Below are 12,495 nucleotides of genomic sequence, written 5' to 3'. Positions count from 1 at the left end.
ATGAGAGTCAGATAAGAAGGTGGTTCAGACCATGGGCTCTGAATGATAGGGGAGATATAAACACATTTAGCTTTTAGTTTGGCCCTAGAATTGATGGATTGAGACTAGACAAATACAGAATGGAAGGAAATACAGCACACAAAGCTGCTCATGGAGTGAACTAACCCAATTTTTACAGGGCCTTGTGGTCTTTGAGGAGGTGGCCATGTATTTCTCCCAGGAGGAGTGGGGACTCCTTGATGAGGCTCAGAGGCTCCTGTACCGTGATGTGTTGCTACAGAACATTGCACTTTTGTCTTCCATAGGTAAGGCCCTCCCACTCACCCCAGCATCCTGGGCTGGGCTCTGTTCTTCCCCGTTTTCCCAGGGGCACCTCTGACCTTCCCACAGTGAGACCATGGGTACTGCTTCCTTTCCTGGTTTCACCCCAGCATCCTGGGCTGGGCTCTGTTCTTCCCCGTTTTCCCAGGGGCACCTCTTACCTTCCCACAGTGAGACCATGGGTACTGCTTCCTTTCCTGGTTTCCTGGCATGTGTGTTGTTGGTGCCAGGGCTGGGCTCTGTGCACTGTAGTCCTTCTTTCCCAGCAGTCCCATCCCTGCTGCTCTGGGGTCTTGTAAGACAGGGCTCAGGAGTCAGAAATCTTGAAGTTTGTCTGAAAGGTCCCACAGCCTTGCATGTCCCTGGTTGGGTGACTCTGTCTAGAGGCATGGAACCTCGGTGTCCCAGGCATTCCCCTGCCTTTTGCTGACAGACTTTGGAGCCTGCCTATGTCAGGAAGTTCAGGCATTGACTTGGTCACTACTTGTGGGGACCACTGGGTTGTTTCTCTAAAGACCCTCCTTTGGTATCCTTGTAATTTTGTTTTATTTTACTTTGTCTTATTTTTCTACACAGTTTCGCTGTTGTTGTTGAAGTACAGTTGATTTACAATGCTGTGTTAATTACTGCTGTACAGCAAAGTGGTTCAGCTATACATATATGTACATTTTTTTCTTTACATTCTTTTCCATTATGATTTATCATAGGATATGGAATATAGTTCTCTGTGCTATACAGAGGGTCTTGTTGTTTATCCATTCTGTATATAAAAGCTTTTACATTTGCTAATCCCAACCTCCCACTCCATCCCTCCCCTAAGGCTTATTGTTTAAGCTACTTTTATTCTTGGGATTCTATTTACTGTATGCTGTGGGGGAGAATAGAATTGGGCTCTGCCAGAATAAAAAGTACAGAGTTCTGGGGCTCTCAACTTTGTGTGCTCCAAAGGAAATAGAAGGAGGACAAACAACAGCTCTCAGGGTAGATTTGGCCTAATTGCATTGCTGCCTGAGGCCTCCTAGGAAAGTCTGAAGGACCCCTGCACCACGATCTCATGCTGTGAATGTGAGGATTATTTGTGGTTCCACAGTCACTTGGGGCAGGTGGTTTGGAAACAACAGTATTTGGTGGTACCATGAGTTGAGGCCCTTGAATTTAGTGGATGTCCCATGGCATAATTGACAGATATTTGTCTCCTGAGACCCACCTAGGAGCTGTGTGTCCTGAGGAAAAAATCATGCGGGTATATGCATGTAAGACTTAACAAGGCCCAGGATGGGTAACATATTCTGTACAAAAACAGTGATTGGATTAACTGGAACTGGGGGGAGACTGCAGCAAAGTAGGGTGGATAGCCTCTTTCAAAGGGGTATCTGTAAATGTTCCAGTAACTGGCTAAGTGGTAAGAAAGGGTACATAACTCGGGACCTACAGTACAGTCCTCGGAAATCTGGGTACCTCCCCTTTAAGAACCTGAAAACCTGCCCCCGCCTCAGAGTCTCCGGATACGCCCCAACGCGACCTTTCCAGGAGGTGGGGAGCACCGCCCCTTGCCTGGGCCTGGGGCGCTATGAACTACATTACCCGGAAGGCACTGAGCCGCAGGAGAGCGGCACTTCCGTTCTAGAAGACGGCGTCTGGGCGGGCCTTCCGGCGTGGACCGCGGGCGACGGTTTGTAAACTCGGGGAGCTAACTTGTTAACTTGCGGGGAGCTTCGGAACCCTGGGCCGGCCTAAGGTTAGGGAGCCTGGAAGCTGCTGTGTCCGCTGATCTGAGGAGGGTCTGAGGCTCGGCGTGGGCGCCATCTGGCCTGACTCTGTCTCGGAGCCAGGACAGGGGCCACCGTGCCCGGGACCCTCATTCGCCCACACACTCCGCTGGCGGCGGCGGAGCTGATGGGTCCAATCCAGCTAAATCCTGCGCCCTCCGGGCCCTCCCTCAACTCTTCTTATTCTGCAATATTTTGGTTCTAAATCGAGGTTCTCTAACGAGTGTCCTATACTTATTTGTCCCTCCAAATGTTGGTTTTCCCAATTTTGAAATATGAACTGCGTGGGGAAAAAAAATTGCAGAGAACTTACACGTGCAGATGAATAAGCCGCTTTAAAATTAATATCTGTTCACCGCTCAGGTCAAAAAATGCGATGTCAATAGGACCCCATAAGGCTCCTGTGCGGTCCTTCCAAAACAATTATCTCCATTTCTCCAAAGTTAAGGTGTTATCTGATGTTTCACGTAAGCATCTTTCTTGATAGTTTTGCCAACTATGTGGAAAATATTCAACGACTGTAGTTTAATTTCTCTCGCTTGTTGTAAGACTTTTTATGAACGGAATCATATAAATATTATGACGTGTTCATGTGCACAGTATGGTGTGACTTTACCCATGTTTTTCATGACTGTCCATTCATTTTCCTTTTTGTGCAGTATTCTGTAGATATGAGTATGAGTAAAGTGGTGTATTTATAAATTCTCTATGCGTTCTGGGGTATATAAAGCATGCATTTGTCTAGCGTGTATGTTAAAATTATTATTGTATTTAATTGAACATTTCCACTTTGTTTCTTAATGATTGCTTTTATTATTTATTTTTGGCTCCATTGGGTCTTCGTTGATGGCGCGTGGGTTTCCTCTAGTTGCGGCGTGCGGGGGCTACTCTTAGTTGTGGTGTGCGGGCTTCTCATTGCGGTGGCTTCTCTTGTTGCGGAGCACGGGCTTTAGGCACGCAGGCTTCAGTAGTTGCAGAACGCGGGCTCAGTAGTTGTGGCGCACGGGCTTAGCTGCTCTGCGGCATATAGGATCTTCCCGGACCAGGGTTTGAACCTGTGTCCTCTGCATTGGTGGCAGATTCTTAACCACTGCGTTACCAGGGAAGTCCCGAACATTTCCACTTTTTGGTATTGTTTTGCTCCACCATACTAATTTTAACGTAGTTCTTTTAGTGAAATTGTTATACTTATTCTTCATCTATACCATCTTTATGTTTTGATACACACTTATGCGTTACATAAATGTACAGTTTTACAGTATTCACACACTTAGATGGTTTTTTTATTTTTATTTTTTTATTTTTATTTTTAAACTTATTTATTTATGGCTGTGTTGGGTCTTCATTTCTGTGCAAGGGCTTTCTCTAGTTGTGGCAAGTGGGGGCCACTCTTCATCGCGGTGCGCAGGCCTTTCACTGTCGTGGCCTCTCTTGTTGTGGAGCACAGGCTCCAGATGCACAGGCTCAGTAGTTGTGGCTCACGGGCCTAGTTGCTCCGCGGCATGTGGGATCTTCCCAGACCAGGGCTCGAACCCGTGTCTCCTGCATTGGCAGGCAGATTCTCAACCACTGCACCACCAGGGAAGCCCCTAGATGGTTTTTTAAAGTGATGTTACTCTTCGAGTAATATTTATTTTACCGGAAAATCATCTTTCTCTGGTGGTGTTGCAAGAGAAAATGATTAAGATAGCTTGTTAAAATTTTTCTTTTAAGGGGGACGAAATGAATCATTGTAAGGATAAAAAGTTACAATGCTTCGAATCCCTCGCAAGATGTTAAGAACTCAAGAAGATATTTCCATCTTTCTATAATGAGGATGGAACAGAGGTCAAGTCCTAGCTTATCTTCTTTCTCCTAAGTTTGAAGAGTCGTAAGTGAGGTCCAGTTATCCTGAACTGCTGGAGGCCAAGCACTATTACTCCAACACCCGCTTTATCAGAGCTTCATTTTCAGTGTGAAGCAAGTAAATGGTAGTTCCATTCTCTATCACAGGGGGGAAAAAAACTAGTAGGAAATTACGGAAATCTCTCTGACCGTTTATGGAAAAAAACATGGATATATCAAAGAATATGGAAAAATATAAAAAGTGCATATCCTGGAATTCTATTGTATAGTGTTATGATAATTTCAAATCAGAATTTAATCTATGGATTATGTAAGCTGGAATTTTCTTTAATATGGAATATTAAAGAAATAATAATCTGGAATAATCTTTAATATGACCAAATTAAAATTTGTAAAGGAAGTATAAGACCTCCTGTTGGCCACTTGTTAGGGCCACCTACAAGCTATGGGAAGAGAAGAATCTGTTATTGCCAGGGGAGAAACAGAAGAAGGGAGTCAAATGGAAGTGTCAGAAACAGACCTGTACATAAAATGAGACTTAACTTTTGATATTTGTGATTTAGGACTATAATAGCGCTTTATGACCTGCCACAACCATTTCCTCGCCAACAGAATCCCTTATTCTTCTGGCTCACTGGGCTCCAGTCACACTAACCTCGTGGATGCTGCTCAAACACACCAGGCATGACTCTCATAGAGAGTCTTTGTACTCATTTTTCCCATTTCAGGAAAGCTTTTTCTTAAGATGTCCACATGATTTTATGGCACAACTCTATAACATTTTCTGCCCTGTTTTACATGCTTTACTTTTTCCTTGAGCACCTGTCTTGCCTGAAATAGTAAATGGTTCACTCATTAATCTTCTTTTTTGTCTGTATCACAGATGGGAATTAACGTTACATGGCCCTGCTCATCCCACAGACTCCACATTCAGCAGAACCACTTATGGACCCTGCACTGGTGAGTGTCAGGTGTCCTGCAACTCTTTTGCTGCCATTCTTCCTGGCCTTGGTGTCTCAAGACCCTAGAACCCTACGCTCAGGTTTCTAAGTCCAGGCCAGAGCTTATATGGAGAGATTCCCATTTTTGGCAGCCAGCAGACTGAGATGTGAAAGGTTGTCTTAGGCACAGGGATTAGTATGTACAAATGCTTGGGGATGAGATTGAATTGGGAATGCTCTATGACTTGTATGTGTTAGTTAATGTCTGGCGAGAACAGAGAGCAAGGGGGCAAGAGTCAGGCCTAGAATCGTACTCTGAGAAGGTAGGTTTCTGTTCTGAGAGTGATGGCAGACATGGAATTTTTGGAACAGGAGGGAAAGTGATCTTACTTAGGTCTTAAGAGGCTATCCTGAGCTGCAGTGTGCAGAAGTTTCTAAAGTAGGGGCTGACCAGATTTTCTAATGTGGAGTGGTCACAGATACCTCCAAAGTTTTTTCCCTGTGCATCTGGAAGTGTGGAGGTGCCATCAACTGAGATGGGGAAGTCAGTGGTAGGAGTCCTTTTCAGTGAGACTATTAGGAATTGGATTGCAGCCAAGTTGAGTCCCAGATGTTCCAGAGGCTCCCAAGTATAGGAGACAAGTGGACAGCTGAACATGCAGATCTAGAGTGCTGGGGGAGGCTTCAGGATCCTATTAGGGGACAAGAGAGGAGAGGGGGGCTGTCACAAAGACAGACAAGGAAAAGTAGTGGTCATCAGCAGGAAGGTAGGGGGAAGGGAAAGTCCAGCAGGTGGCCAAGGTTTTCATGGGAGAGTGGCCGTGAAATTGATGCAGAAGGAAAGCAGAAATGGAGGTAAAGTGATACCAAAGTGAGGCTGGTGCTTATTTCTCTTCCTATGCACTCACCAGGCTTTTGTGGTGGAACTTAGGGCTTTTCTGTCAAGGGCTGGGGAGCTGCCAGTGGAGAGTTGGGGCATGCTGGGATCCTGTTGCATTGGCAAGCACTTTCTGAGTGCCACGTGAAGAAGGGTATATGAGGATACAGGAGACATGCCAATTTTATGGACCAGATTGTGGCAATGGGGATCTGATGTATGAGGAGTTATCCAGTGAGTTATATGCATGTGGGGAAGGTGTGTGAAGTAATTGCCCGAGGTACTAGGAGCTTAAGAGAGAAGGATAGGCCTAAGTGTGTTTGTGTCTGGGAGACATGATCCTGGGGACTCTCAGGCTGTTATCTTGCAGGAGAGGGAGGGGGCCCTACATACCAGGAGCACAGATTTAGATGGCATCTATCTGTCCACCTGCCTCTTTTTGCTGAGGCTGGATCTAGTGATCAAGGAAGCATGAGGAGTTATTGGGTACCACTGCCCTCTAAGTCAGGGAACTGTGGAGGAAGATGAGCCTAGAGTGAATATGAGCTGGGATTAGGTGTACTTATGGGGTCCTGGGGAAAGAGGCTGCTTATGGACACATCTGTCCCCATCATCACAGGGCCCTGTGACCTTTGAGGACATGGCTGTGTACTTTTCCCATGAGGAATGGAGGCTTCTTGGTGAGGCCCAGAGACTCCTGTACCATGATGTGATGCTGGAGACCTTTGCACTTGTTGCATCATTGGGTAAGGCCCTCCCACCTATCCCAGCATCCTGGGCAGGTCTCTGCCTTTCCCTTTTTTTCCAAAGGCAAGTCTGTTTTTTCAGAGCTAGACAGTGAGCACATCTCTATTACTGCTTCCCTCTCATACATGCTGTAGGTGCCAAGGCTGGGTGAGTGTATACTACCTCCTTTCAGAAGTATCCCTAGTACCAGAGGCTCTGAAGTTTTCTGGGTCGTAAGACTTGGAAATAGTTCGGTGGGTTCCATTAGCCTCAGCCACTCCCTACTAAGTTGACTCTGTAGACCCACGCACCTCTGTGCTCCAGGTTCTGCCCCCTTCCAGCTGACATTTCCTGGGCCCTGACTATACCAGGAATTGTTGGGACTCAACGTGGTCACTATTTGTGGGATCCACTTGGCTGTTGCTGTGAGACCCTCCTCAAAGATTCTTTTTGTGATATTTTTCTTCCCTGAGGTTGTTTCGGGATTGGTTGTACCCCTGGGCCAGTACTGACCACTCACCTATCCTGTTTTTCCCTTAGGACCTGCATTTTCTAGGTCCCCTGTTATGTCCAGCTGGAGCTGGGAGGTGAACCCTGGGTACATGACGAGTGGACATGACTGCAGCCACAGCATGAGGGGCTCAAAGTGGGCTTGGCTCCAGTGATTGGCATCAGGGGGAGGAAGTGATGATATGGCTGGGTTCAAATTATATCAGGAACATGTCTGGTGCCCCACAATGTTTTGGTGCCAAAGCCATTGACTGTGTACCTCATTTCTGTGTGCACTGCCCCCATCATTGGGTCTTTTGCTTGGTGAGTCTTCCCTGTTCTGTGACGTGGAGAGGCCCAGTCCCGCACAGAGGCCCTTTCCTAATCAGACCCCAGCTCCCTTGTCCTGAAAACCATCCCAAGGATTTTTTCCTTGTCATGTCAGACACATATTTGTGATGGGGCTGCCCCCTTCTACCAAAATCTGTATGAAGTTCACCCGTATTTCTCTGCTTTCAGGTTGTTGGCATGGAGTAGAGGTCAAGGAGACACCTTCTGAGCAAAATGATTCTGTAGAAGTGCCACAAATAAATACTTCAAAGACAAACCTGTCCACCCAGAAGGGCTGTCCCTTGGAGATATGTAGTCTGGAATTAGAAGGTGGTGTGCATTTAGCTGAGGACCTGGGAACAAACCCTGGCCAGAAATTTTGTGGAGCAAGTGTGAAATTTCACCAGCACAGTAGAGAGAAACTCTTTAGAAGAGACACGGATAAGGAGTTTATGAAGAGCTGCACAGTCCATGCAACCAAGAAGTCTTTCTCATTCCAGGAGCCTGGGAAGGATTTCCCTGGTAGCTTGGGCCTTCTCCAGCACCAGGTCACTGCACAAAAGGACACCAAGTGTGTGGAGGCCTTTCACAATGGACAAAGGCACTATAAGTTCAGTGAATGTGGGAAAGTCTTCAGCCACAAACACTCACTTGCTCAGCATTAGAGTTTCCACACTGGAAAGAGGCCTTATGAGTGCAGTGAATGTGGGAAAACCCTCAACTGCAAAAACTCACTTGTTCAGCACCAGAGAGTCCACACTGGAGAATGGCCTTATGAATGCAGTGAATGTGGGAAAATCTTCAGTTATAAACACAAACTTGTTCAGCACTGGAGACTCCACACTGGAGAAAGGCCATGAGTGCAATGGATGTGGGAAAGCTTTTAGCTACAAACTCACACTTGTTCAGCACCAGCGAATTCACACTGGAGAAAGGCCTTATGAGTGCAGTGTATGTAGGAAATTCTTTACTCAAAACTCCAGCCTTATTGTGCACCAAAGAATTCACACTGCCTCACAGCTTTATAAATGCAGTATATGTGGAAAATTCTTTACCTCCAACTACAACCTTATTGCACACCAGCGAGTTCACAGGGGCACAAGGCCTTATGAGTGCAGTGAATGCGGGAAACCTTTCAGCAACAAACCCACACTTGTTCAGCATCAGCGAATTCACACTGGAGAAGGGCCTTATGAGTGCAGTGAATGTGGCAAGTTGTTTAGCCAGAGCTCCAACCTATTGTGCACCAGCGAATTCATACTGTAGCAAAGACTTTTGAGTGCAGTGAATGTGGGAAACGTTTTAGCCAAAGCTCTACTCTCATTAAGCACCAGAGTTCACGCTAGAGAAAAACCACATGAGTGCACTAAATGTGGAGACTTCTTTAGCCAAAGCACCCAGCTTACTCAACACCAAAATGTTCACACCACAGAAAGGCCTCACAAGTGCAGCAAATGTGGAAAAGTTTTCTGTCAAAGGTCTGTTCTGACTGAGAACCAGAAACTTCATAGCCAAGATAGGCCCTATGAGTACAGCAAATGTAGGAAAGTTTTCAGTCAAAAGTCTAACCTCATTTGTCACCAGAAAGTTCATGGTGGAGAAAAGGCCTTCAAATGAGATGAGAGCAGCTAATGAGCTGTCTCCTTAGTTAATACATCATACTGAATAGGCTCTGTGAGGGAGTCATCAACTGGAAGTTGAATGCCATACATCTGAACAGCCCTTGTGTGCAGATTGCCTATAAGTACCAGGTTCATAGGAAGCTTTTCAGGAGCTATGCTGTACTTCCTAACCTGCCCACGGCCCTTTCCAGACTTAATGTCACTGTGAGTTTCTTACCTCTTCCAAGTGGCAGATCCCCATACTGGGCATCAGTCACCTTACTGTGGTCAGGGTAGGTAGACTTTTGTGCTCTCCTGTCCCCTGGAGTGAAGCATGAATAGCCTGAGCACTTGGGTTTTGTCATTCTCTTCCATCAACTGGCTAAGACAGGACCTAACCAGCTTTGACCATGGGGATCCAGTCTGGGTTCTGCTGGTGGCTCACAGAGGTTTACCTTCTTTGGTGGCATTGTCTCATGTCATGCTCACAATGGATTTTTCTAGCTCCAGGTCACCCTTTTTGGAAACTCTCAGTTTGCTCTGCTCTGTGCCGTAATAAAGACTATTATTTAAGCCCCCTTTCATCTTGGGGTTTGTTCACTCTTAGACTGATGTTGAGAACCATATTGGACTGTTAGGATGAAAAAGAACAGGTTTTGTGAGTGTTGCAAACTTTGTATACCTCAGTGGGGATAGTATCATGGCAGAGGATAGTGTTCACTCCAGATGTGGTCTAATTTGCATTGCTTTCCAAGGCCTCCTAGGGTAGACTGCAGGGCTCTGTGGGACTAATGTTGAGTCCTGGATGTCAGAATTTTTGGTGGGTTCAGAGGTCACCCTGAGATGAGGACAGTCGTGAGAACCACCAGTGATTTTGGAGCTGGATGAGAGTGGAAGTCGTGTAGTCCAGGCATGTGATTTTTAGGACCCAGGCAGAGGTCCTGGGTAACGCAAGTGGAAACACCTTTCATTGCTCACCAGTCTTCATCGCTACTGCAATAGAATCCCTCCCAAGGACAAGGAGAGGGGGTGGAGTTAACGTGTGGTTGGCAGAGTTCCACAGAAAAGAGATTCAGATTTTTATGTGAAGCCAATTTCTATTAAAACTTAATTGAGCTATATAGTTGGTATGCATTAAAATGAACGTACCTAAAATGTACAGTTTGGTAAGTTTTCATACTTGTAAAGCCATGGATCCATCATCATAATAACAAACATCCAACACCAATATCTACCTTCTGACATGTCTCCCAGGACTCCCTGGCAACTACAATTGATTTACTTTTTTCCCTACTCAATTAGTGTTTTCTAGACTGTTAATATCATTGGCATCTTAATGTTTACTTTAGTATTAGTTTTTTTCTTTCATGATGCATAATTATTTTGAGAATCATCTAAGTTGCAGGTGTGAATAGTTCATTTTCTTCAAAAGGGGTTTTGTGGTTTGTTTCCAGTTTTGGCCACCACAAATAAGCTTACTATGAACATGTGCATAAAATTCTTCATATGACTATATTGTTTCATATTCTAAAATGAATGACTATACCCTTATGCATTCCCATCAACAGTATGGAACCATTCCAGTTCCCCTATAGTCCTCACCAGTACTTGATTGGTATGGTCAGTAGCTAAAATATTGCCTGTTTTAAAGTGTGTAGTATAGTCTGATTGCATTTCCCTAATTCATAATGTTGAACATTTTTATTGTGTTTATTTGCCAGGTGTATGTCTTCTTTGATAAAATGCCTGCCTGTTCTTTTATTTATTAACTGAGAAGACAAATGTGTTGTAACTTCACTTTTCTTCAGTGACTTTGCTGGGTGGAATAAGTGTTTCTGCTATTCACAACATTTAGTTCTCATTATTAACTTTCTCAATTACTTTTAAGTTCTAGACAGTTAATAAAACAACCAATTGAGCCTTATTATGTTTACCAATTTCCTGGTATAAATACTCCAATTTTGAGCAGAGGCAAGGTGCTTCAGATATTTAGGGAATAAAGAGGCATGGTGGTCTTAGGTGTGGGGATAGGCAATCAGAGGAAGAGGAATGGTGAGGTAGTCAATGTGTGCAGGTGTATCTGCATTACAGGCTTCATCATGGGATGCATTTTCAGAAATGGAGGCACTTTACATGATCTGAGGGTGGAGTTTTTGGCCATCTGATGTCAAAAGGTCATTCACTGGACACCTGTGCAGGCCAAGTATTAGGTGTTGGTGGTTCCAATCAGTCTTAACCAGCTCAAACTGGACAAGAGCTGACTCCAAGGTTCCTAAGAAACAACTTGTGCCCCCTTTACTACAGTGGCCACTAGGTCAGAGGTGTTACCTACACGGGTGATTAAGGAGTCTTGTGATTATTATTTACCTAGGCCATGTGAAGCTTGGAGCGTATGCAACTAAAGGGTGTGGGGGGAACCACCAAAGAGAGCTTAATCACTGAAGGCAGTTTACAAGCAGAGGGGTTCTAATAATGCTGTTCCCTTATATGTGGTTCTGTAAGACGAGCTCAAGAATTTTAGTTATTGGCTTCTGTTAACCCTGTGGGGCACATTTCAAGGTCATCCAATGTGGACGTGGGAAGACGTGCAGTAAGCACACCTTTCTACTCTATTTCCGTTATACAGATGCCCATAAATAACCTTGAGAACAGAGAAAAGAGTAAAATGCAATAAAATAGGAAGAATGTAAGTTTTGACTATTTTCACTTGACCAGTGTAAACAACTACATCACAGGCCTGAGTTGTCCAATCTCTACTCATTCCGAAGAAATGTTTGGCACTTACTCGCCCAACTCCTGGGTGATAACCTCTAAACCCTTGAAACATTTGGCCTAATAGGAGTGTCTATTTACCTGGGGCTTTGGGCCATGTCAGGCAGTTTATGCTAATACTGTGATTTATGGCTGGGGGGGGCAGGGGTTACTTAGGTCTCTCTGTATCAGTTTGACATTTGGAGAAGCTAGATAGTAACTAAGGTCAGCCACACAGGTGCCCCTTGGTCTATGAGACATACTCAAAAAAACTGGACAATATCAAGGCTTATGTGGGGTTCCTGTTTAGTGTGTTGTCACATATGGATGCTGTGAGACTTTTAAGCGAGGGGGCAACTAACTGGAAATGGCAATGTGGTCTCTCCTGGACTGTCCTGTTGCACCATCTTCCTTTGCTGATTTTCACCTGTATCCTTTCACTGTAATAATCCGTAGCCCTTTAAATTTAACAGCTTCTGTGAGTTCTTCTATAGAATCTGAGGGTGGTGTTGGGCATGCCAGAACGTAATTGTGTTTTTAAAAGGCTTTGTTAAGTATAATTGGCTTGGGCTTCCCTGGTGGCACAGTGGTTAAGAATCTGCTTGCCAATGCAGGGGACACGGGTTTGACCCCTGGCCTGGGAAGATCCCACATGCTGCGGAGCAACTAAGCCCATGCGCCACAACTACTGAGCCTGTGTGCCACAACTACTGAATCCCGTGTGCCTGGAGCCTGTGCTCTGCAACAAGCCACGACAATAAGAAGTCCACGCATCGCAACGAAGAGTAGCCCCTGCTTGCCGCAACTAGAGAACGCCCGCACACAGCTACGAAAACCCAACACAG

General features: G+C 45.2%; 1 protein-coding gene across 1 annotated transcript; it reads left to right on the top strand.

Annotated features, from left to right (window-relative positions):
• The first annotated feature begins 1,986 nt into the window (after positions 1 to 1,986).
• LOC132353232 (zinc finger protein 211-like) lies at positions 1,987 to 10,673 on the top strand. The gene is given in 5 exon segments (XM_059904282.1): positions 1,987 to 2,059; positions 4,819 to 4,895; positions 6,373 to 6,499; positions 7,488 to 8,154; positions 8,156 to 10,673. Coding segments are annotated over 4 exon segments (1,263 nt in total). The 5' UTR covers positions 1,987 to 2,059; positions 4,819 to 4,835; the 3' UTR covers positions 8,565 to 10,673.
• The last annotated feature ends 1,822 nt before the right edge of the window (positions 10,674 to 12,495 follow it).

This window comes from Balaenoptera ricei, chromosome 19 (genome assembly GCF_028023285.1).
Source record: "Balaenoptera ricei isolate mBalRic1 chromosome 19, mBalRic1.hap2, whole genome shotgun sequence".
Taxonomy (NCBI): Eukaryota; Metazoa; Chordata; class Mammalia; order Artiodactyla; family Balaenopteridae; genus Balaenoptera; species Balaenoptera ricei.
The sequence above is the reverse complement of the archived record's forward strand: the minus strand, read 5'-3'. Positions and strand labels throughout refer to the sequence as shown.